Source organism: Monocercomonoides exilis (genome assembly GCF_001643675.1).
Source record: "Monocercomonoides exilis strain PA203 chromosome Unknown scaffold14-1859848, whole genome shotgun sequence".
In the NCBI taxonomy this organism is placed as follows: domain Eukaryota; phylum Preaxostyla; order Oxymonadida; family Polymastigidae; genus Monocercomonoides; species Monocercomonoides exilis.
The window spans coordinates 511964-537054 of NW_027150559.1; the positions used below are offsets into that span (position 1 = coordinate 511964).

Below are 25091 nucleotides of genomic sequence, written 5' to 3' on the forward strand. Positions count from 1 at the left end.
ATCTATTTTGAAAAACAATTTTAACCGTTAAATATCCCATAAATTTCCAATGAAACCAAAGATAATTATCGAAAAGGTTTTTTGATGCTTCCATTGAAATTTATTAAATCATATTTTCTTATTAATATTTACGATTATGAACATTATCCCTAGCAACTGACGGATAACCCAGATACCATCTGGGGGATGACATTTAGTCCAGGTTTGCTTTTAAATCTCTCTAATTGTTATCTTCAACTTAACATTACTTATTACTTTGTTAATTAGATGGAAAACAACTTTTATGCGTATCTGGGCAATATATTTATAACATAAACGTTCTTTCGCCAGATTTTGAAATGCAAGTTATCAAAGGTTTCGAAGTGTATTTTTGAAAGGAGTGCAATTTTTAAATTTGAACATTTTTAGCACACAAAGATACAATATTTTGCATTGCTTATGCTCATGATGGATCAATGTTTGCTACAGGAGGGTGTGATGAACTTTTTATGTGGTTAGAAATTTTATTCGCGAATATCTTTTTCAAGGGCTGATCGATCTGTGAATATTTGGACTCCTCAATGCCAAGGAAAAGTAACATTTCCTCATTCATCTACTATACAAGCACTGGCGTTCAATCCAATTACAAAAACACTTGCAAGTGGAACTGAATTAGATTTTGGATTGTGGAATGAAGATGCTCAACAAGTGAAGAAAGAAAAAGTGTCTTCAAAAATAACATGCATAGCGTATGCTTAGCGATTGGCAATTATTAATATTTTTTATGTGGACATTTTTTTTAGATGGTCAAACAATGGACAATATCTTGCTACTGGGCATTTTAATGGGCGCGTGTCAATAAGAAACAAAGAAGGAAAAGAGATGTATTTCTACGAACGAAAAGAGCCCATATGGACAATTTCTTGGAATCCAATGAGAGATAATGGTGTGCTACATATGTTAAAAGAAGATAAATATTTTTATTATTTGAAATGCTTTAATTTTGAAAAAATTTGAAAACTGGCTTTTCAAAACGGATATGATTTAAATTTAATCTTAAATGCTGACTTTTTGATTGCAATTTAAATATTTTCCGAATATTTTCTTTTTCAACAATTCAATTAATAATGTCATTAAACCTCATTTCATTCATTCATTATTTATTTATTTATTTATTTATTTTATTTCATTTTCAAATTTCCAGGCGACAAGCTAGCTGTCGGTAGTTGGGATGGCCAGCTTTCATTCATCAATCCCGATGGAAGCCCACTGACACACCCACGGAAAGTGGATGGTGACCCGTGCTGCATCGAGCCATTCCAAGGAGGAGAGTTCTGGATCCTTGGTGGCTCAAACAAAGAAGCGTGGTTGATGTCGAAGGACGGGGTGAAGCTGGCGAAAGTGGGAGAAAGCAGCGAGTGGATCTTCTCCATCGCTGCACGTGGGAAGAGTGACGTGCTTGCAATGAGTACAGGGAAGGGCAAGATTGCCATCATCGACTGCATGTTTGAGACAGTCCATGGATTGTATCAGGACATCTATGCATACCGCGATCTGATGACTTATGTAATGGTGCAGAGCCTCACTAACATATCGCAGATGGTCAGAATCAACTGCAATGATTATGTGCAGAAGCTGGCTGTTTATCGAGGAAGGTTTGTTTTTTTCATTTTTGTGCAATACGTTTCATGTATAATTGTTTATTTTTAACTATTTCATTATCTAACCAACAGACTTGCCATCCAAATACCCAAAAAGATTCTCGTGGCAGACATAGCTGATGATTTTGAGTCAGGGATGCTTGTCCACCGTCCGCGTGGTTCTGTTCCGTTTGACGAAGAGTGCTCGCTTTTACTAGCAACAGCCGAGGCGGTGATTGTGTGTCAAGTGAAGACGATTATCGTGTTTGATCTGAGAGGCAGGAAGAAGATGGAGTGGCAGATGGAGTCAGCCATTTTGTACCTGAAAGTGATCGGCGGACCGCCAGGGAAGGAATGCTTGCTTGCAGGGCTGTTCAATGGAGAGGTGCATTCAATCTACATCGACAACCCATTCACCACGAGAATCCTCACTCACACAGCTGCTATCAGATGCCTGGACTTTTCTATGAGCAGAGCATCGCTGGCAGTGATCGACGAGAACTTCGACATGTTCATCTACAACACTTCAACAAAGGAGGTATGAAATTTTATTGTTTTATTATTCTTCTTATCATTGTTTGTAATTTAAAATGACTCATTTGTAAAAAACATCTTTTATTTTTTTAACATTCTTAAATACTCATTGAATCTCCCTCTTAAACAGGTTATCCTCCACGAGCGAAATGTGACCGGCGTTGCCTTCAACACAGAATTTGAGCAGATGTTGTGTTACAGCGGGCAGTCACAGCTGATGATCAAAGTGGCTGACCTTCCTGTATACAGGCAGCGTATGCAAGGGCTTGTCGTTGGGATGAAAGGCAGCAAAGTGTTCTGCCTGAGAAGAGTGGCCATGCTCACATACGATGTGCCCCAGTCTGATGCTCTTTACAAGTTCATCGACAGAAAGGACTTTGAGAGTGCTTATCGTATTGCGTGTTTGGGTGTCACTCCAGTCGATTGGACGAACCTGGGCACTGCTGCTCTGCGCTCGCTGGAGATTCTGATTGCAAAGAAGGCGTTTTTGAGGAACCAGGAAATGAAGTACATGGACATCATCGCAGATTTGGAGCAGGACAAGATCAAAGGAACGGTTCCTGAGGCGATGATGGTGGGGAAAGTGCTTGCTTTCCTTGGCGAATACGACGAGGCAGCCAAAATGTATGTGTCTGCTGGGCATCCTGAGGCAGCAGTGGATCTCTTCCGCGACCTGCGCAACTTTGAAGCAGCGCTGAACTATCAGAAGCAGACATCAGCACCAAACGGGAAGATGATGAAGGAGCTGATCCAATCACAGGCACGTTGGTGCGAAGAGATCGGGCAGATGCTGCAGGCGTCGATGGTGTATGCAATTGCAGGGATGTCGATGAAAGCTGTCACCATCCTCGGCGAAAGAGGGCTCGTGGACGATCTGGCGGAGCTGATGCGGCAGCGGAAGCTGGACCACCAGGCGCTTGCAAAGTGTGGCGAGTACTTTGTGCGCTTCAAGGCGCATTCGTATGCACGTGAGACGTTTCTGAAGATGGGTGACACGGCAGCGCTGATCGAGCTGCATGTGCGGTTGGGCGAGTGGGAGTCTGCCATCAGCATTGCTGAGCAGACGCCAGGGCTGATGTCGCGGGTGTATCTGCCGTATGCTGCCTGGCTCGCTGAACACGGCCAGTTCAACGACGCACAACGCGCCTTCCACAAGGCAGGGAGACCCGACCAGGCGATTCTGCTGCTGAGGGAGATGCAGAACGATGCTGTTGCGAAGAGTCAGTTCAGAATAGCAGCAAGGTATTTGTGGATGATCTCGCGGGAGTTCGTGTCGATCGCAGACGACCCCTCAGCCGGTGAGAAAGCGGAGTTTGCGCAGTTGCTGGCTGAGTTGTACTATGCATACGCTCTCATTCACGAGTCGACATACTCTCCAGTCACCACACACTCATCAGATGTGCTCTTCAATGCAGGCATCTTCCTTGTCACCACTCTTGGGTCAAGCACATTCACAAAGATGAACTCTTCTCTTGTTCTGACTGCACCTCCTGTCGGTGCATCAGCTACATCACCGTCTTCTGCCTCTGCTTCTTCTACTTCTTCGTCTCTCTCATCTTCTCTGTCAGGAATGATTCCATCTCCCTCATCCTCTTCCTCTTCATCAACCTCCATCAATTCTGTTTCATCCTTCTCCACTCTCTCATACTCGTCCATCTCCTCTCGTCTCCCCGAAGGCATCAGCTACTCCATCGTTCTCTACTCTCTCCACCGCCACGCATGGCGCATGGGTGCCTGGCGGTTCCTCCGCAACATCTGCACAAAACTGGCTGACTATCGTCTCCCCCAGCAGCTTGTGCACCAAGTGGAGCTCACCTCTCTTCTCGTGCGGTCGAAGCCAGAGTCAGACGCAGACTATCTGCAGCAGTTCTGCTGGCGCTGCTCGTCGGTCAATGCACTCTCCCTCGACAACCACAAGGGCGACGCCTGCCAATTCTGCGGACAGCAGTTCATCCGCTCCTTCTCCTCGTTCCTTCCTTTGCCCCTTGTGGAGTTCTTTGTTGAAGACGATATCTCGCAAATTGAGGCAGAGCAACTGCTGAAATCGCTACCGCCATCGAAGACATCGCAGATGACATTTGGAGCAGGAGGTGCTTTGAGACGCGGTGCAAAAGCAGGAAAGACGAGGATACGCGACAGCGACGGATGGGATGAGGAAATTGAAGGCGGAGGAGGAGAAGATGGAGAAGGAGGTTATCAGCGCCTGACGCTGAGCAACACACTGACAGTAACCTCTGCCTCTAATTCTTCTTCCTTCTCTCCATTCGGCCCGTCTGCCTCTGACGTTACAGTTGGTGCAGGCCCCGCTGCACAAGGATTATTCACAGGCACTCAATTTGCCTCGCAGCTGTACCAGATCCAGCACGGAAACGCCACACAGGAGCTGAAGTTGAACAGAGAAGGATTGCGACAGATGCCACCGTCAGCGGTGTTTGTGGCAAAGCACGGTGCACCTCTTCGCTGGAGATATTATGCGAACCTTGCTCCGGACATTGTGGTGGTGATGTGCTCAGCCTGTTTGCACTTCTTCACAGAGGAGGACTTTGCGATGAGCATTCATCAGAACAGCCGGTGTCCGTTCTGCTTTACTCACCTGGACGATCTCGACGAGGCGATAAAGAAGCTGTATGTGGTGAATGAAAAGAACTCTTCAATGGCTGGTGAACAAGCAGCAACCCCTGTGAAAACAGCCTCAGCGTCTGCTTCTTCTTCAGCTGCAAGTATGGCAAAGGTTGGGCCGAAAATCGGAGGAGAAAGTGCTACCAATGAAAATGGCGATGTTAAACTGGGGTTGAGGAACTTGACATCACCTGCAACGCAATCAAAAGCTCGGCAGATGACTGTGAAGCAGGGCGTGTGGAGGATTCCGTCTGTTGGGAAGAACTAGTCATCAAATTATGTGAATGGGATGATTGTCAGTTGAAGTGCTTTCAGATGTATAACATTATATTTAACAGATACAATTTTTCATGTTTATTATTGCACTTATCATTATTCTCATGTATTTGTTTTCACAAATTTAGTGCTGTTAATCTTATTCCTTCGCTCTTTTTCACCAAATCAGCTATTCGTGTCATATGCTTTTTTCTATTGTGCGTTTTCTTTCCTTCCACTTTCTCGTGACATTGCCAAATATTCACGTTTATTTGGTTGCTTTCAAAGATTGAAAGTTTGTTCATTCACTTTCATTTTTGGAATGCAACCGAAGATTTTTTCGCTTCTTCATCTTTTCACTCGTATCTCTAACACCTCATTCCTTCCGTTTCATTTTCAGTTTTGTTTTGTTTTTATCCTTCTTTTGCTTTTTGCAGATGACAACATTTATCAGGAAAATAAAGGACATTATGAAAGATACGCAACGATGTATGAATATAACACAAAAAAATGATGGATGAAAAGCGAAATGAATTGATTAAAAAACAAAGAGAATCTTAAAGAAATGTGAAGCAAATGAAAAAAAAAAAGTGAATAAAAACAGATTTATTTGAAGAATAAGCAGCTTCATTTCTTTTGAAAAAACTACAAAACAAAGGATAAAAAAAAAACATTGAATAAATTGTTGCTACAAATCATTGTAAAAAGCCTTTTAACATTTATCATCTATGAAATATTGTTAGTTCTTGCTCCAAAATAACCGATAGAATTGATTTTAATTTTTGTATTTTTCTTCAAAATTCATAGAGGATTTAACAATTCCCTCATATTTTTCTTTGAGTTCTTTTCTTCTTCTTTTTCTATAAATCTTTATCCTCTTCCTCCACGTTTATCTCTTCTTCTCTTTTTATTCTTTCCTCTTCTTCCTTCCTTTTCCTTTCTTCCTCTTCTTCTTTCTTCTTTCTATCTTCCTTCTCTTTTTTCAATCTTTCTTCTTCCTCTTTTCTCTTTCTCTCTTTTTCCTCTTCTTCTCGCTCTATTCTTTCTTCCTCTTCTTTCCTCTTCTTCTCTTCTTCTTCCTTTCTCAAACGTTCTTCTTCTTCTTCTTCTTCTTCTCTTCTCTTCCTTTCTTCTTCCTCCTTCATTTTCCTTTCCTCTTCTGCTCTCTCTCTTTTCTCTTTCTCTTCCTTTCTCAACCTCTCCTCCTCCTCTCGTTTTAATTTCTCTTCTTCTTTCTTCTTCTTTTCTTCTTCCTCTTTTCTCAATCTTTCTTCCTCCTCCTTACGTTTTCTCTCCTCTTCCTCTTTCCTCTTTCTCTCTTCTTCTACTCTTTTAATTTTCTCTTCCTCCTCTTTTCTATTTCGTACTTCATCTTCCTTCTTTAATTCTTCCTCCTCTTCTCGTTTTAATGTCTCTTCTTCTTCCTTCTTCTCTTCTTCTTCTTCTTTCCGCAACCTTTCTTCCTTTTCCTTCATAAGTTCTTCTTCTTCTTCTTCATTCTTTTCTTCCTCAACATTTCCGTTTGCTTTCTCTTCCTCAACTCTTCCTTCTCTTTTCTCTTCTTCTTCTTCTTCTTTCACTTCTTTCTCATTTTTCTCTTCTTTCTCTTCTTTATTCTTTTGATCTTCTTTATCCACTTTCTTTTCTTCCTCTTCCTCTTTTCTTTCTACCTCATTCTCTTCTTTCCTTTTTCTTTCCTCTTCTTGTTCAATAATCTCTTCTTCCTTCCGCCTTTCTTCTTCTTCTTCTTCTTCTTCGCGTTTTCTTTCTTCATCCTCTTTCCGCTTCTTTTCCTCCTCCTCTTCTTCTTCTTTCCTTATTCTTTCTTCTTCCTCCCTCTTCCTCCTCTCCTCCTCCTCCCACTTTAATCTTTCTTCTTCTTCCTTTCTTTTCTTTTCTTCTTCCTCCCTCTTCACTCTCTCTTCCTCTTCCTTCCTCTTCCTTTCTTCCTCTTTCTTCTTCAATCGTTCTTCTTCTTCTCGTTTTCCTCTTTCCTCCTCTTCCTTCTTCCTCTTCTCTTCCTCTTCTCTTCTCTTTTTCACCTCCTCTTTCTTTTTATTGATCGCTTCTTTTGATTCTTCTCGCTTTATTTTCTGTTCCTCTTCCTCCTCATCATCTTCATTCAAAATGGCATCCAAAATTTTCTTTTCCTCTGCTTCTTTCCGTCCGCTTTCCAGTTCCAGCGCCTTCTCCTTTTCATACTCCCTCACAATTTTGATCTGCTCTTCTCGTTCCATCCTCGCCCTGTCTTCTGCATACGTTGCTCGTCTCAGCTCTTCAAAGGCTTCGCTGCTGTGTGTTGTCACAAACTGGGGGAGCGAGTCGATGCTCTGATTTTTGTATGCAGCAAAAGCCGCACTCACAAAGGCAATGAGAGAGTAAGTGGGGATAGGAGCACGGGGCGGCCTGGGCCAATAGAACACATTCTCATCATACCTCGAAGAAGAAGAGCCTTTTGGCGCAGCTTCGAGGAGATTGGTGCTGATGACTGGACGAGGCACAACGTTGCAAGCACAAGGCAAGAACATTGTCTATTTTAACATAGGAATTTTGTTAATGATTAAATATATAAGAAATGTGGAGATTATTTTAAATATGAACACAAGAATAAAAAAAAAATATTGTTCAGTTCAAAAAGAAAATCAACTTCACAAACCAATTCATGTGTGCCATCATCGTTTTCTTTCCATTCAGAAATAGTCGGCGGGTCAGTTCCACAGAGCAGCGAGACTGTTATGAATGGTATTTCTCTGTCATCGCCTGGTCTTCTTTCTCTGAACTTCTTCGCATTTGCCTTGTCTTTGAGGATAATCGCTGTGGATGTTCTGTTTTGTGCAGATGGATCGTCTGTGGGAATAATTGTGGAGATGTATCGGTAATAAAGCTTCATCTCGTATGTGTCCACATCATAAAATGAACTGATTATGTGCATAATTTTTATGTCACATTTTTGCATAGAAAAAACCCAATTGAAAAACAAGTTGAAATTATGATAAAATTTGTGCACCAAATTCAACACAAAGAAATTAATTAAAGAAAAAGAAATTTTTTTAAGCAAAACTAAAATTATTTGAAGATCAAATACAAACGCAAGAATTGTCGTGTATGGCTTTTTATTCTCAACGATCTTTGCTTGTCCGCCAAATACAAGTGTCCAATAAAAGCTAAAGAATAACATTTATGAATGAAATAAAAATACAAGTGTTAAAAGAAGCATAATTCAAATGTATGTTCAAAGAACTTAATAAACCTCACTTCAAAACAAAACTCCACAAATACAAAAATGCACTCCTTCAAAACCAATCGTATCAATTCTCTTTTCTTTTGCATTTCTTTCTCTTTCTCTCCTTCATCAAACCTTTTCTTTTCGTCTTCGAATTTCTTTCCGAAATACGACGCCAAACACCTCACCATTGAGTCATTCTGTGTCTTACTCATCCACCAATCGACATGCTGCAGCTGCCTCTCTTTCTCAGCAATCGTGTCATTCAGCGATCGGATGCTGTCTTCATAGCCAATGGTCGCCTCTTTGTGAAGATTGTACTTCAGAACAGGATCAATTGGTGGATATGCTGAGAAAGATAGATAAAAATGTAAGGATAATGAAAAGTTCAAATCAATATGAAAGAAAGAGAATGTAAAGTTAATCAAAAATTATCATCCAAATGGTATAATTTGTATATTGAGAATTTCAAAAAAAAAAAATCTCTCTTTAATCCTCCTCTTAAATTTTTTTCTTTGACTTTCCCCTTCATCTTCATTCTCATTCATTTGCATTTCACACCTTTTCTTTGAAATACAGCTCTCCGTCTTTCTCTCGAGAACTTTTCTGAGTCCTTCAAAGTGTTATCCATCCGATCCACCACGCTGAAGTCGTCCTCGTCTTCTGTCTTCTCCTTCAGCCAGTTCAGAAACATGAAGATGTAATGCGAAAAGAAATGCATTGTGTTCTGGATGTGTTTGAGTGCTGTCTTCATCCGCAGAGAAGCTGATAAAGTGAGCTGCTGGAAGCGAAATGCAATAAAGGCTTCATCGCTAAATGGCCCCTTGTTGTCGGGAATGTGGAAATGATGGTGAGAAGATGAATGAATGTGTGACGTGTGTGTTTTGTTGGCATCGTCTGTTGAATTGTCTGTTTTGTGAAGTGAATCATTGGAATTACTATCGCTGTGTTTCGATTCTCCAGTCTCATTTGAACTGCTTGTGTTGTCCATGCTCTTTTCAGTCGTTGGCTTTCTAAATAAACTGCAAATTTTCTCTTTCCACCTTCTCACCTTCGCCAGATTCACCAATTCATTCCGAAGTTTGTATTCTTCATCAAGTTGCTGTGATTCCATATCATTTCTAAATTTAAGATAAACTGAAAAAATTCAATTGATATCATTTTGTTTGTTATAAATACAGTTCAATCCATAATTATAAAAAAAATGTTCATGAAATAAGCATTTGTCCAGCAAACTTTTTAAATTGTATCTCTTTTTCGTTGCTTCATCCATTTTTCGTTTGGCAATTTCTTTGACTCGTTGGAGTCTTTCCACACCTCCAATTCTTGGAGTTGATCCTCCAGGTGTCTTATTTATTTCAAAATCAAGAATAGTCGGCAAAATTTCTCGAAAAAATTGTACTTAAGAAAACACATACAGCTTTAAGAATTTCTAAAAGTTCAGTTTTCTCTTTCACAATTTCTTCGTTGACTTTTCTGCAATTTTTAACTAATTCACTTTTCTCTTTTGCATCAAGTTCTGCTCTTTCGATAAATTCTATTTCATCGCTGCCATCGCAACAATCTGAATCATAAATAAAAGAAAAATCTGATTTCAAGATAAAAAAGAACTTTCATACCAACAATTCCATCATCAACTCTGGAAGATTCAATATAATAGCCGCGTGACCTTAAATTCTGGCACCAAAATTTTCCATTTGGACATGCAGATGTTCCTGGTTCATCACTTCCATCAGGGCAGTCGCATATGTTGTCATTAACATAGCTGGCTGGTATACTAATATGATATTAACACAAAAGATATATAAAATAAGCAATGCTATGTCTTAAAAATGAGTTGAGCTGTCTCAAACGTTTTTGATCCATCAAAACAAGTGAAAGTGTCGTTGTAATAATATTTCAAAACTTTTTTTGATTAAAGAAATACACCAATTATAAGAAATAAAGTGTACTAAAAAATAGCTCATACGTTTTGGATGAACCCCTCTTGTTCGATCAATAGAGCCAGCATGAATAAAATCCAAAACATTCACCAACAAAAGGATCAAAGTTGCAATCGAGTGGTGACAAAAATATCTAGTCATTTTATAATGTAATGATACTATTTTAATATCAGTCTAAGCAATGTGAATTCAAATATTTCGTTGTAAAAAAAACAATTTCAGACAAATTTATGTTATGGAACCATCAATCGGTTAATATTTTATTTTCCTCTTTTCAAGGAAACTAGATGCTTATACCATGTTATCTTGCTCGCTGGCTAGCAAAATGTGATGTACCATTGGAAATAGATGAAACAATCGAACCATTTGCCTTATTTCCAGTTGGACAGAACCTTGAATCAATTCTTGTTAATGGAACAATGTTTCAATTACTTTTGGTTAAAATATTTACAAAAGCACACCAAGATCAGACATCTAATGAATTATCAGGAATACAATTTGTACAGTCAAGTGAACCTTCGGATATCGCACTGAATTTTGGATATTTGTATATTTACTTAGAAAAGTTGGGAATTATTCTTCCAGACGCAATGAAAGCAGACATTTATTTAAAAAGTCTGCTTTGTTAATTTTTTAAGAAAATTATTGATGATTTTCGTTCATTTAAGATAAAAATGCAATTTTATATTTGCTGTCATGCGTACACACAAAATCTGAAGCATTGGATGGATTACAAGGTAATAATGAGATTTGACATGTTTTGCATTTATTTTTTCTTTTTTATTCAGGCCAGCATGTTGACTCAACAAATGAACCTGTTCCTTTCGAATTCTTTCAAACTATTCCACCTCCTCCATTTGTTGAATATCCAGAAGAATTGCCATTGCAAAACGAGCAACCTGCAAGCACAGAAGAAAACTCAGAAAATCAAGGTCAAACAGACAATGCACAAGTTGAGGCTCCAGTTATACCTGTTGAAAATGAGTCAAATAATGAACAACTACCAAAAAGCGAGCAAACAGAAGCAAAAACAGAAGAAAAAATAAAAGAGACCACTGAAGATGGAAATCGCGCAAATGAAGAGAATGCGGAAAAAGAAAAGTTGCCCTCAGAACCAAAAATAGAAAGTGAAAGCTCTGAACCTACAAAACAGCTCCAATCAGAAGAAGACGCATTAGCTGCAGCTTTGAGTCGAATTGAGAAAGCAAAGAAACGAAAGCCGCTGATTCCCACAGTCCTTCCTCTGAGGGTGCAGAAGGAGAGAGAATTAGCTGAGGAATTGGACAAGATCAAGAACGAAGAGAAGAGATTGAAGAAGCAGTTGGAAGAAGAAGCGAAAAAGCTGGTTGAAATGGAAGATAATCAGAAAGACGATGAGAAAGGCGATATTGCACAACCAAAAAACACTTCTGAAGCAAAAACTGTAAAAGGACGCTTTCCGAAACGGAAACCATTTGCCAGGAAAGGCATTTCACTCAGCGAAGCTTGGAAGCAAAGGGATGTGAGGAAGGAGAGGCTGCGCGAGGAAGAAGAGAAGGAGAAAGAAGACGCAGCAAAAAGAGGAGAGAAAGCGCTCAGCAAAAAGGAGCAGATTGAGCAGAAGATGAAAGAGCTGGCGGAGGAACAACAGAAAATGAAGGAAGAACAAATGAAAAGGAAAGAAGAGGAAGAGGCTGAAACAGAAAGAATTAGAAGAGAAGAAGAAGAAGCAGAGATGCAAAGAAGACGAATAGAAGAAGAAAAAGCACTGAAAGAGAAGCAAATCCAGGAAGAGGAAGAAGAAAGGAAGAAGACGATTGCAAAAGAAGAAAGAGAAGAAAGAGAGAAAGAGGCAGTTATAACACATCTTGCAAAGAAAATGCTGAATGCTGAAGGGTTTGACGAGAAAAAGGCAGTGCTGAAAAAAGCAGAAGAAGAGTGGACCAAAAAAGAGGAAGAGAAAAGGAGGGCAGCAGCCAAAGAGCTAAAGGAGAAGTTGAAAGAGAAAGAGGCAGAATCAAATAAAACACCTGATGGACAAGTTGTTGATCCTTCTCAGATCAAAAAAGACAGCGAAAACGAACAAGGACAGCCATCACAACAGCAATTTCCAGACAAGCCTGAAACTTCTCCTTTTCTTTCTTCCTCTCAAAGAGAGTTGCAGATACTGCAACGCGAAGCACAAGGACAGGCTATGCAATTGATGCCATTAAGCAGAGCGTCGCTGCGATTTCTGAGGATGTCTACGCTGCAGTACTCGTTCACACTGGCACAGGAGCGTGCGCTGCTAAATGAGCGAAATGAATGCTATCTGTCAGAAAGGGGAGACAAAGAAAGAGGAAGTGTGTGCATCGGAGGAGCCGATGGGAAGAGGATTCTGGATCTTCCGAGATCGACAGTGGAAGTGAAGAGCACAAAGATGGACAGAGGAAGAGTGGAAGACGAGAAGAAGTGGAGAAGAATGCTGAGAACGTGGGAAAGGGAAGAAAGAAAAATTGTGCGAATGAACCAGAAAATCGACATGTTTAAAGCAAAACAGGCAAAAATTCAACCGAATGAAGCTGTTTGTGAGAAAAAAGACGAATATGTTGTTTCTGATGAAGATCCAGCAAAATCAAATGAAGTCAAAAATGAGGACGCCACATCATCAACAAAAAGTGAAGAGGAGAATGATGCGAAAGCACCAAAAAGATTGAATTCAGGTGCCGAAAACCCTTCTGAACAAGAGACAACTTCAGAATTTGATTCGTCAGACTCATCTGATTTGTCTGAATCTTCTTCGTGTATTTCATCTGCATCTCTTCTTTCTTCTTCTGATTGCTCCTCATCTGACGACTGCGCCATTCCCACCCCGTCTAATCCTCCTTCGCTTTCTCAGCTACTTCACACCACTCCTTCCACATTCTTCTCCTCTTTGTCTCTTTCTGCTACGCTGATCTCTCCTCTCCGCCAGCCACACACCTGCCTCGACTTATTGGCATGGCTACTTGAGGCTTCGTTCGGGTTCTCCACTCAAATGGCTGTGGAGCTGGCGACGAAGAGGCCTGGAGATCTGCAGAGGCTGTTGTGTGGTAAAGGGATGCTCTGCTTTCCGGCCCTGGATGCAGCAGAACGCCAGTTTGAGTGGGAAATGAGAATGAGGGAATGGATGATGATGGAAAGGAAGAGGAGAGAGGAGGAGGAAGAGTTGGAGAGAATAAGAGAGCTGGAGGCACAAAAGGAAGAGGCTATTGAAAGAGAAAGGGCAAAAGCGCTTCTTCTGAGAAAGCTGAAAATGAAACAGGATGAAATGCTGTATGATGAAGAAATCAACTTCGATGGCGTAATTTTACCTGAAGACCCTGCAAAGCTGTTGGAGGAATTGCAAAATCCGACAAGCAAATCTTCAAAGCAAAATTTGCTTTCAGCAAAAGACTCAAAAAGGAAAAAGAAGCGCAGGCTGCTTGCTCCGTTCCCTGTTTATCCACCTTCACCTCCAGTGTTTTCTGAACAGCCTCGCTACTCGTTCTGCCCTTCTCTTCCTCCGACTCATCCGCTCTATTTGCATCCATCGCTTGTCTTCTTCCTGCTGGCTGAGTCGCATGCAATGCAGATGGTGTCGCTAGCTGTTGCAGAGCCAGGCAGTATCGGCTTTGTGTTGGAGACGCTGGCGTTTGGGATGACTTCTGAGGACTTTTTGGTTGCGCGCTCGTCGTGCAGTTGTCTTGCAACGGTTTTGAGGTGCATCAACTCTGAATTGGAGAGAAGCATTTTGAGGGAAGAGCAGAGAATACAACAGCAGCTGGTCAAATTGACTGGAAGCGATGCATTCAACTTCAATCAAAGGATGACTGAAAACGATGAGATGCTCCTTAATCCAGATCAAAACCAGTCTTCAATTTCATCGCCAATGGTTTCTGCCAATAACGATGCCATGAATAATAATAACAATGCTGTTATCTCCAATGCTTTGTTTCCACTTCAAGCATCGTTTACAGCACAACCTGTTCTAACACTTGCAGATGTTGAGTCTCTTCAGCTGCATCTCACAGAGTTGCAGAAGAATGCTTGGCGATGGTTCATTTCACCGCGTGGTGGGCTGGTTGTTTCGACTTTTATGCTTCTCAGATCAGATTCGTGCTATTCATATTCATCTGATGCAGAATGGGGCAAATGGAAGGAGATTGTTGGAGAAAGAGCAGAAAGGATGGAAGTCTGGCTGAAAATGAAGGAGACGATTTGGAAAAGGAAGGAAAGAAAAAGAAAGAGAATGTTCAGCATTGAGAATATTTCGAGTCCAACAAAAGAAAAAGAAAGAAAGCAACGAAAACGCAAAGACAAAAAGAAACGAGAGAAAATGAACGAAACAGGAAAACAGAACGTGAATCAATCAGAAGAAAGAGCAAGGGAAAAGATCGAAGGACAAATTGGAGATGAAGAAGAGACAAAGGAAAAAGACAAAGAAAAGAAGAAAAAGAAAAGCAAAGATAAAAAGAAGAAAGGTGAGAAAGAAAACAAAGAAGATAAAAAGAACGAAAAAGACAAACTGCAGGAAACAGCTAGTTACAAAGAAAGAGATAAAAAACAAGACAAGCCAAATGAACTTTTTGAAATGACAATTCCTGAATTGCCAAAAGAAAGCGTAAAGAAGGATCGTCCTGAAGATAAGAGAATGACACAATTGAGAGAGATATTGCAAAACAAACAAGAACATCTTCCTGAAGACCAATTAGAAATAGAAGGGAATGCCATTACATCGTCTCCAATGGCGTCGTTGAATGCTTCATTGTCGACTTCAAATGTCAAAGGAAACGAGCCAAATGGAATTAAAATTGAAAAGTCTGATAATGAACAAACAGCAAAAGTTGCGAATATTCAAAGCTTCGGAAATAAAAATCAAATATTGCAAAATAAAGCATTTGATGTCTCAATAAAAGAAAATCTTGATTTAAACAAACAAAAAATGAAAACATTTTCTTTTTCTGATGAAAATGAAGAATCTTATTTTCCGCCACTTCCATCTCCTCTACCCCGTGATTCTCCAACTCTCTCTGCACTCATAACACAATATTTATCTGTGGACACTTCGCTGATTCCTTCGGCATATGCCTCTCTTCTTCTTTCATTCCCACGGCAGTCGTCTTTCGATGCCTTGTTTGTTGAGGTGCTTCCTCCTTTGTTTTTGGGCAACGTGGCACGCTATCTGTCGATTGTGGAAAGACTTGCAATGGAATTCGCTTCTTTGACAAACACAACTCTCATTGAGAAGCATTCACAAGAATTGGAAGCTGCTCTAATCGCTGGAATTGGCATCACTGGAGCAAAGCCGAGATTTAATGGAGTTGGTAGCGAATTGAATAAAGGAGAAGGTTACAACGATAAAAATGCATTTCAAATGAATGGAATTGCTAATAATTTTGATGGAAGCATACAGAAAGCTAAAGATCAACAGAACAGCAGAGATGAAGGCAAAAGCAAAGATTTTGAGGGTATTAACATCAGCAATTATGACGATGAGTTTGACGAGGATGAAGACATCGAGGCTGTCCTGACTGACGCAGAGCGTGCTCTGCTCCGAGCTCAATTGGAAAAGAAAAAGGCGCAGCTCAACAGAGAAAGAGAAAGGCTTCAGAGAGAAAGAGAGTCATTGCTGACTGGAAATGCGGGCATGCAACCTGATTCTGAGCAGAACGGTTTGGTCTCAACCGAAGAGGAGAGAGAAAGAGGAGAAATGAAAAATGTTGCTCGGGCTGGAATAAGCAGCGGAGGAATCAACGCAAATTCGAATACATCGACTTCTCTTGCATTGTCACAGAGGCAAATAAACACAGTCAACAAGCAACAGCAGCCTTTGCCTCCGCTCAGAGATCCAATTGTGCGCTCGAATGGAATCTTGGCATCTTCAACAAACAAAACAGGGATCGTTAAGCGAGGATCGTTTTCAATTCCAAAGCAAATGGAAGGAATGTCTTTGATTGAACGCGCAAGAATGGCACAGATGATGAAGCAGAAAGCGATGGAAGGAAAAGGAATGCCAGGAGAAGATGGCGCTTTGGGGAGAAGAAGCAATTTGGGATATGATCCACAAACAGGAAGAGCGATGGGGGCAAATGTGAAGGTGATTGTGCACGATCACACCAAAGACAGCTTCAATAAGTTCGATCAGATGAAAAGAGAAAGAGAGCTAAGGAAAAAAGGTTTGAACAATCATTTCATGAAAAAGAATGTGCAATTGTATCTCATTCTTTATCTGGTTCCTTTTTTGTTGTGAAATAATATTATTATGTTTTTTTTTATTCATATCATTATTATTTCAAACGGTATCATAATTTTCTATTTTTCTATTATTCTTCAACTTAGCTTTTCCAGCAACAAAAAACACATCAAATGCTCTCCAATTGCGTGGGCTTCGCGGTGCAGCTCATCCTCAGCCGCAGATGCCTCGAGCGCATTCTGGTGTGCGCCTTCCTCCACTTCATTCTTCTTCCTCCTCTCCAACTCTTGTGCGATCCAACGCTTCATCTCCAATGCACCAAGCATCTGTTCCTCCAACTGCTTCGACTAATGAACCTTCTCTCCCAGCTCCATTAGCATCTTCACTTTCTGCATCTGACAACCCACCCGATCTTCCCACGTTTTTTGGAATTGACGGTGTTCCTGCTGAAGTAGTTGAGAATCGCCTGGCTCCACTACGGAGGATTGTGGAGGAAGAAGAGCAGAGAAAGGAAGCTGAACTGAAAGAGCAGCAAAAAAGAGAGGAGTGGGAAAGGCTCCCAGCTGAGGTTAAAGAAGAGATTCGACTGAAAGAGGAAGAGGAACGGATTAAAAAGGAAGAGGAGGAGATGAAGGAGCTGATGAACAGAGAGACGACAATGCAAAAAAGGAACCGAATGGCTCGTGAGGAAAGGAATGCGATCGCGCTGCAGTTTCAGACGGAACGAAGAGCATTCATTGGACTTCGACTGAAAGAGACAAAGAGGGCAAGGCTGGTTGTGATGCGAACACTTGCACAAGTTGTTGATGCTGCATTTCATCTATGCAACTACATCCTTTCAATGACCACTGTGAAAAAAGTTAGAAATAATAGGACCATGGAAAATAAGCAAAGTGGACTTTCTATTGCTGAAGGAAAGGATGTTGAGAATCAAAAACTATCAATCAAAAAAAGTTCAAACACATCTGAGGAACTTCAAAGTTCAAATGGAGAGTTCTCAAATCTATCAAGCAAGATGGACGACGGGCTTGCAGAGAAGATACAACCAGAGCTGAAAGGGGAAGAGAACAATTTGATCAATGAAAGAAAAGATGGAAGTGTGGATGAAGTGATGCATGAAGACGAGCAAATTGTCCCAACTGCTTTGTTCACTCTTTCTGCTCCACTTGAAACTCTCACTTTTCTCTCTGCTATTTCTTTCATCATTCGCATATTCCAGTTTTTCCCTCCGATATTTGAATACATTCCACGGGAAATGCGAAAGAGAACAAAAACAGAGATAAAGAAAAATGTTAAAAGTCCCGCAAAAAATAAAAAAAGTGGTAAGCAGGTGAAGTTGAACAACAATATGAAAGAGAAAGAAGGAAAGAAGAAAGAATTAAAAACTGATCAGAATGATTTCATTGAGATAAAAAATGATATTAAAAAGGATGATAATGATAAATCAGGAGAAAACGATGGCAACGTCAAAGAAAACAAAAGTGAAGATGGTGAGAGAAAAAGCCTGGTTGAAGTTGGGCTTGATGAGCAAAAGAATGAAGAAGAAAATATTGAAGAGATTGATGAGGATGAAGATGAAGTTTATGAAGAAGATGATGAGGATGATGAACACTTAATAATATCTCCTCGTATTGCACAGCTGCAAACACTTTTGTCTGCTGTTTCTGCATCGCCATTTGTTGAAATTTGGGGATTCAGTTTAATTCGAGTTGCTTCTCTTCTTTGTTCGCTTGTAGTGATTGGAGGAGATACCGAAGGAGAAGAATACGATGAGGAAGAATTCGGAAGTGAAGACAATAGGACTAATTTAAATAGAAAAATTCTTGATAAAAACATAACTCAGCGTATGGTCTTTAATGATGAGATGAAAGATGGTTATTCCGATAACTGGATTAACTCAAGCGATGAAGGGGTTGATTCCGCTAAAAAACGCTCAGTTAGCTCACTTTCAATGGTTGTGGCAAAATTGTCGCGGCCTCAAATACAGCAAAGCCTCCCTTTGCTGTTTAATTCCTCACTTGTATATGCGATGCTAGTGTCATTTTTCAGAAATGTTCCTTCCATGCGTACACCATCATTTTTCGCTGATTCGCTTCCTTTGATGACACTCGACTTTCCTCCTTCTCCTCTTTATCCTCCCTTCAGCCAGGCACAGGGTGCAGTGCAACTGACTTCGCTACTCCGTCTCTTCCCTACATCACTTGTGTTACCTCTTCTTCCAATGCTCAACAGAATAAGATCGCGCTTTCTCCGCCACTGCTGCACGGAAGCGGATGTGGAGATGGTTTTAGCTGTGCTGCATCATCCTCTCACAACAAGCGGAGAAGGTATCGGAATAGCACGATGTGCAGCATCGATTGTGTTGGCTGGAAGAAGAGTAGTTGAAGGCTGGGATGAATCTCTTTTGGAAGATGATCAGAATCTGCAGGAAAATATGAATGAAGCAAACAGAGATCCTGACGGAAATAGTGATGGAAGAATAGTAAATCAATTAGATGCGAATATAAACAAAGAGAATGAAAATAATCAAATAAATCCCAATCACTTAGCCGCGACTCCTGGTTTCTCTTCATCTACAACAACAAAAACAAACATTCCTTCATTTGGAAAAAACTCGAAAATATCACAAACTCAAAAGGAAGATACAATTTTACTCGAAGAGAAGCACCGCCAAAAAGCAAAGCAGGCGATTGTAGCAGAAAAGATGCAGCAAATGCAGCTTCAAGCTGAACAGCAGTCTGCCGCTGAGCAACTACGTTTGGCTCTTGTGCAAGCAACTTATCCGCATCTTCCTCAGCTTTATTGGTCAAGCGATGCTTTCTCATTCATTCAACCAAGGCTGACTGGAGCACGACCTCTTCCCTTGTATCCTGCAATGCCGTTTGTGTTGCTTCTCCGCAAACTGGCAGAGTGCATCAGAAAACTCGCAGAGCGCTTTGAGGAGAGAGCAGGTGCTGTGCGAGTGTTTATAGCATCTCTCGTGAGGCATGCATTTATGGAACTTGCCACAAATCAGAAATTTATGCATGCGATTATCAAACACAACAGGAAAACTAAAATGAGCTCTGCGATGATGAGAGAAATGAAGGCTGTGAGCAGAAGACCTGTTAAAGCAGATAGTGACAACGATGAATATGAAGAAGATGATGAGGAATTGGATGGAGAAAATGAGGATATTACTGAACTGCAATGGAATGGAGAAGAAAATGCATTGGGTGAAGGAGATGTGAACGATGATGTGAATGAGGAGGATGGTCTTGAAGGATTAGCTTCTGAACGCGCAGAGGCTGACTTTCCAGATGACAAAGACTTCATTAATAAACTTGTCAAAAAAGTGAAAAGAGAAAAAAGGAAAAAGGAAAGCAGAAGAGGAAAAGAAGTGGACGAAAATGAGGATAAGGATTACATCAGCGAATATTCAAATTTGAGTGATGTCTCAGAAGATGGGATGTCATCAATTATGTCACAAAAATCTGATGTTTCTTCAAATGAAGATGACGACGATGAAGAAAACGAGCTAAGCTTTGCTCTCCTTCGGAAGAAGGAAGAGGAGTGGCGGGCGAAAAAAGATCAAAACAAACTTCTCGAAGAACAGAAACTTGAGCTTCTTCGACTTCTTAAAGAGGAGGAAGAAGAGAAAAGCAGCAATAAGAGCGAAAGGGATGAAGTTGGTGATGATAACAGCATCAAAATTGAAGTCAAGCATAAAAGAATCAAAAGAAGTTCATCCAGATTTCTAAAAGAATACGAAAATGCTCATAAGGCATCTTCACGTGAACTGAAAAGACCTCTTCCACCGCTTCCTCCTCATCTTCCAGCCACGCCTGATCCTGCAGCTCCTCAGAATGATCATTGGATTCCAACTCCTTCACAGAAAATACTTGTGGATCTGCTGCTTTCTCTGGCATGCAGCAGAAAGAAGGCCAAGCCAGCCGATGAAAATGAAGAGAGCAACAGTATTTCACCTTCATCATTTTCTGATACTCCGCCACCAACACCGCTTTCTTCCACACATGTTTTGAAGCAACATGAAAAATCCGCTCCTATTCAGTCGATTCCTGCACCTCCTTCGCTTTTAGGAGAGCCCTCTATCGTGTCTCTACAGACAACAGGGACGCTACTTTCGCTTGTAGCTGAAATAGAACGAAAAAAGATGAGAAAGAAAAGGAGGGAAATGGCTGATGCAGGAATCCCTTATTATCCACCGGAGCCAAAGAAGAAAATGAAAAAGAGATCCAAAGCTAAGGAAATTGAAGAAGGGGATGAAGGCAAAAACGAAATGCCTGATACATCTGAGCAAAGTGAGGATAAGAAAAATGCTTCTGAAGCACCTGAGTTGCTCCAAGAAGGTTTGACATCAGAACAACAACAAACTGAAACGACTGAAGAAAATAAAGACGACAAGGAGCATTCACAGCCTTTGCCTGAAGCGATAGATCAAGTAGATCCAAGCGAGCCACAAAATATATCTTCTTCTCCATCCCCTGCTCCATCACCATCTCCCTCACCTTCATTTTCACCGTTCATGAACATGTCTGATAATGTCAATTCTGCATCAGAAGTTCTTGAACCACCTCTCCCCCCGCTCATCCCTCCGGGTGCGGAATTTGCCTTTGCAACTGATCTGAAAAATCCCTTTTTTGGTGCTTTTGCATACAATGCACCTCTTCCTATTTGCATGCAAAATCTATCTTTCACAGACGAGAGCTACATTGAGCCTGAGCAGCCAATCACAACTCCTCCTCCCCAAAACATCCCCACTTCATCTACTGAAGAGCAGTCTTTCATTCCTGAGAGTGTGGAGAATTCTTCTGATAATCAATCTGCAGTTCTTTCTTCAGTGATGATGCCTCCTGTTACTCTCGATGGTCTTCCGCCACCACCTCCTTCACCTCCATATCCGCCCTATATTCCGTTTCGTAATCGCGATCCATTACCGCTGATGCCATTGCAACCCCCACCGATCAATCCGGACAATTTGGAAGGAGCATCACTGCTATTGATGTATCTCTTAGGTCGTGTCTCACATTTCTTCCGCTTTTGTGATGTAGAAACTGGAGCAATCTCGAACATAGAATCAAACGAAAAGTCCTTCGAAAATAATAACAAAGCTTCTGCGAAGAAAAAGGCATCATGCGAAGCGTTATCTCTTCCCGTGCCTCATCCATCATTATCAAAGAAACCATTGCCAATGTCATCTCTTTTTAATGAAGAGCTTTTAATTTTCCACAATGACGTGGAGATCAGCCGAGAGGACATATTTTGGCGTACTTTTGATGGAATGTTCCTGAAGAAGCTAAGCTCACCAACAACGCTCTTCTTCTATTCTCCTGCGCGCAGGCAAAAAGTGTGGGAACGCCTTCACAAAAAGAAAGTGAGCAGAAAAGTTTTTCTGAAAGTCCAAAGAGAAAACGAAAGAGAGCAAGAAAGAAAAAGAGAGAGGATTGCAATGCAGGCAGCAGCAGAGCAAGAGCAGCTTCTTCGACCCATCACAGTTGCTGTTCAGAATCAACAGCCACAGCCTCGACCAGAAAACGTATTGTCTTCATATTCCCTTCTTCAGCATAATCAGCCAATAGAGCAAATGGGGCAACGAAAAGCCATTGATCTTGCTCGTCGTACAGCTCCAATCCAAATATCAGAAGGTGTATCACTCAGAGGAATGAAAGCAGAAAATGCACACAAGCAACAGCTGGAGCTGGCTGAAGCAAGACGAGAGGAGCGGCTGCGCAAACAGCAGATGCGCTTGAGGGAGGAAGAAGAAAAGCAAAGGAGAAAGGAGAGAGAAACAGCAATGTTGATGCTTGTAAAAGATGCTACAATGATACAAAGAGACGCAATAAAGAAGGAGGAGGATATCAAAAAAGTGGCAAAGTTAATGGCCTCCAATCAAAACATTGGAGCGATGCAGCAAAAAAAGGCATATGAAGAACAACATTTAATTCAGCGCCAGCAGGCGCTTTTGGCTCAGAAAAGAATGTCAGAACTTGAAGAGAGTAAAATTGAAGCATTCGATATTCTGGTTGGTGGAGGAAAAGCTTTTCATACAAAAGGAATACCAAAAATGAAAAAGACACCAGAGGAAATTGAAAGAGAGAAGCGAATTGCGCGCATGAAAGCAGCACGTGAGCTTGGCAAACTATATGGGCACGGCTTCATCCCTGAGGAAGGAATACCCCTTTCTGAACTTATTGAAAATGGGCCAAAAGGCGACAGGCACATAGATGTTCAGAAGCATCTTGGCTTGAAATTACTTAATGAAGCTAAATTTCAACCGCAGCATTTCGAACAAAAGAAAATGCAACATCAGACATCATCATTTTTATCTCAAAATTCTCATCAACTCGCTGAGGGTAATCATTTACCTGGAACAGATCAACTTTTCTCACAGAATCATTCACATCTCACATCACTACCCATCTCACAAACATCTCACTTTGTTCCTACTCTTCTGGAGCAGCAACATCCTCATCCACTTCGTCAATCTTTCACTTTGGAATCATCATCTAGTATCACTTCGCCATCAATGCAAATACAGCAAAATCCTCTTTCCCTTTCTTCTTCATCATCATCCTTAAATATTCAGTCAGAGATAGCTCCGACATCAATCTCTCCAATGATTCAATCTGTATATTTTCAGGCACCAGCTGAAATGAAGCAGAACTTGGAACTGGCTGAATCAAAGAAAAATGGTCCAGTGCTTGAATTTTCCTCTGACAGCAATGGCATTCCTAGCGTCATGTCTGATATTGTATCTCCAACTAGAAACCAGTTCGCATCACTTCCAGAAGATGATAATAAAGCATCTGCTCATTTCGCTCCCTCTTTTCTTTCCGTTCAAGCTGGATTGAAAAAAGATCCCTCCAAAGTATCTATCATCCCAGACTTACTTCTCAAAAGTCGTATTGAAGAAGAGATTTCGCAATTTAGCTGGGAAGAGGAAGCCAACTTGTCAAAATGAATTGTTAAGCATATTATATTGGAAACATTAGTGAAAAGAGCTTTTAAATATTAAGGTAATTACTTTTAGAAATTTCAGTATTATTTTGTTGATGCGATCATTTTTTCGTTTGTTATATTTTTCGCATAATTTTTATGAATAACTATATATGCCTGGTTGATTTCATCCTCGTATTTTATTCTTTTTTGTAACTTTTTATTGGTGTATTAAATTTTATTTAAAGGCAAATTGGACTGCTTGTCATTTTCTCAAAAATGTATTGATGGCTTTCTTCATAAAAGAAAAAAAATTCCTTTAATTCTAAAAAAGAGAAATTTGCAAAAGAAGATAATGGAATCAAAACCTGAATGACGAATTATTATTTTTGTTGCCACGTCCGTCAGTGAATTGTATTCACGTTAATTTAATGAGCATGAAATTATATAATTTCAATAACAATTCGTTATGGAGAGTGATGCAGATATCGCGCAAAATACCGGACAAGATCGATTTCTCTATCTCTGCAAGAGAATTAATTCTGACAATTTTCCTTCATATATCGAAACAATACTTTCTCAGTTGATATACGAGTCTTTCAAAATAGACTCTTTAGTGTTCAGCAAAAATGATTTTCAAAATTTCGAAGAAACTCAATATCCTATTTCTCCGAGAATTAAATAATAAATTATTTCTGAACATAAACGAGGAAGTTTTGAAAGTTTTTCATATGAAATGAGTTTGTATTGATGAGATATATTTGGAGGAAAATTATCAGAATATTTCCTCTTGTGGTAATTGTGAAATAGATCTTGTCCGGTCTTTAATACAGATGTCCGGTATTTTATGCGAGATCTGTGTCAATATATGTGATACTTTTGAAATCATTATGTTTCAGAAATCGCTCCATTTGCAGAATCTTTAATTGTTTTCAAAATTACTGAATCATCCAAGTTTGCTATTTTCCATGAGATAAAACAACAAATTATGAAATGCAAAACATGGAAAAAACCACAAAATTGTTGTTCAAAAAATTTGAAGAATTTTTATGAAAACCGAACTCAAATAATAGAAGTTCACAAACCTTGAAGGATCAAGGGGAAATGGTTTCAAAAAAAAAACAATCATCAGAATTCTATAAAATGTAAAATTATTCAAAGTTGCTTGCCTGACTTTGAGATTACGCAACAAAAAATACAATCTATGTGTGTATCCTTTTTTTATTAAAAAAAATGTTTCATCTTAAAATCTCAATGTTTCATTCACAATTGCATTTTTTCACTGATTTCTTTAAAAACCGTGTGAATCTGTAATTATTTCGGAAAAACTTTTGAATGACACCTTCAAATTTTGAATAAAAAATGTTTTTTCATCAACAAAGTTTACTCAACTGTTTATTACAAATTATTAATTTAAACGGATTATTGATCTCGTTCTTTTTTTGTCTCAGAGAATCTCAAAATCTCAACTTCTTTCTCCATTATTCTTTAACAAAAAAAGGAACTTGTGAAATCCACAGATAAATCAAGAAAAAATACAAAAAAATTGATAATGAAAGTGAGATATTCATATAATAAAAAGAAAAATAAAAAGAAATAAAGAACTGTATTTTTCTTCTCTGAAATCGGGGCAAAATTCTTGTATTTATGAAAAAATCAACGATTTGATCCAAACTTTTTCCACAATAATTTCATTATAAATCAACAGCAACCATGCAAATAATTACATAAAATTCAAAAATTGAGAAAAATATTTGTAAGAGAAGAATAGAACAAAATTCAAAAAGCAA

At 39.9% G+C, this 25091-nt stretch overlaps 3 protein-coding genes across 3 annotated transcripts; 2 read left to right on the forward strand and 1 right to left on the reverse strand.

Moving 5' to 3' along the window:
* Positions 1-49: 49 nt before the first annotated feature.
* On the forward strand, positions 50-5502 carry MONOS_8330 (putative intraflagellar transport protein 122; the record flags this gene model as incomplete). The annotated part of the gene is made up of 9 exons (XM_067878735.1): positions 50-76; positions 154-202; positions 268-354; positions 409-472; positions 528-728; positions 783-925; positions 1184-1634; positions 1713-2157; positions 2284-5502. 9 exons carry the CDS (start codon positions 50-52, stop codon positions 5038-5040), a joined length of 4224 nt encoding a protein of 1407 aa, XP_067730283.1. The 3' UTR covers positions 5041-5502.
* Positions 5502-10428, reverse strand: MONOS_8329 (putative Signal recognition particle receptor). The gene is made up of 10 exons (XM_067878733.1): positions 10220-10428; positions 10104-10155; positions 9870-10027; positions 9669-9814; positions 9487-9598; positions 8812-9387; positions 8386-8599; positions 8117-8191; positions 7684-7945; positions 5502-7558 (listed from the first exon to the last, which is right to left on the reverse strand). Exons 1-10 carry the CDS (start codon positions 10332-10334, stop codon positions 5888-5890), a joined length of 3381 nt encoding a protein of 1126 aa, XP_067730284.1. The 5' UTR covers positions 10335-10428; the 3' UTR covers positions 5502-5887.
* Positions 10429-10439: 11 nt separating this feature from the next.
* MONOS_8328 (uncharacterized protein) lies at positions 10440-23615 on the forward strand. The gene is made up of 4 exons (XM_067878732.1): positions 10440-10808; positions 10862-10930; positions 10982-16348; positions 16512-23615. The coding sequence occupies exons 1-4, from the start codon at positions 10481-10483 to the stop codon at positions 23324-23326; spliced, it is 12579 nt and encodes a 4192-aa protein (XP_067730285.1). The 5' UTR covers positions 10440-10480; the 3' UTR covers positions 23327-23615.
* Positions 23616-25091: the final 1476 nt, after the last annotated feature.

What these genes read in the sequence shown, in the direction of transcription:
- MONOS_8329 (XM_067878733.1), bottom strand. Translation starts at nt 10,334, where the DNA reads ATGACTAGATATTTTTGTCACCACTCGATTGCAACTTTGATCCTTTTG. An exon ending in AAGAGGGGTTCATCCAAAAC is followed by an intron (nt 10,156 to 10,219) that starts GTATGAGCTATT and finishes AATCAAAAAAAG; the next exon opens with TTTTGAAATATTATTACAAC. An exon ending in AGTTGATGATGGAATTGTTG is followed by an intron (nt 9,815 to 9,869) that starts GTATGAAAGTTC and finishes TTTATGATTCAG; the next exon opens with ATTGTTGCGATGGCAGCGAT.
- MONOS_8328 (XM_067878732.1), top strand. Translation starts at nt 10,481, where the DNA reads ATGCTTATACCATGTTATCTTGCTCGCTGGCTAGCAAAATGTGATGTA. An exon ending in AGCAGACATTTATTTAAAAA is followed by an intron (nt 10,809 to 10,861) that starts GTCTGCTTTGTT and finishes CGTTCATTTAAG; the next exon opens with ATAAAAATGCAATTTTATAT. An exon ending in AAGAGAGCTAAGGAAAAAAG is followed by an intron (nt 16,349 to 16,511) that starts GTTTGAACAATC and finishes TCTTCAACTTAG; the next exon opens with CTTTTCCAGCAACAAAAAAC.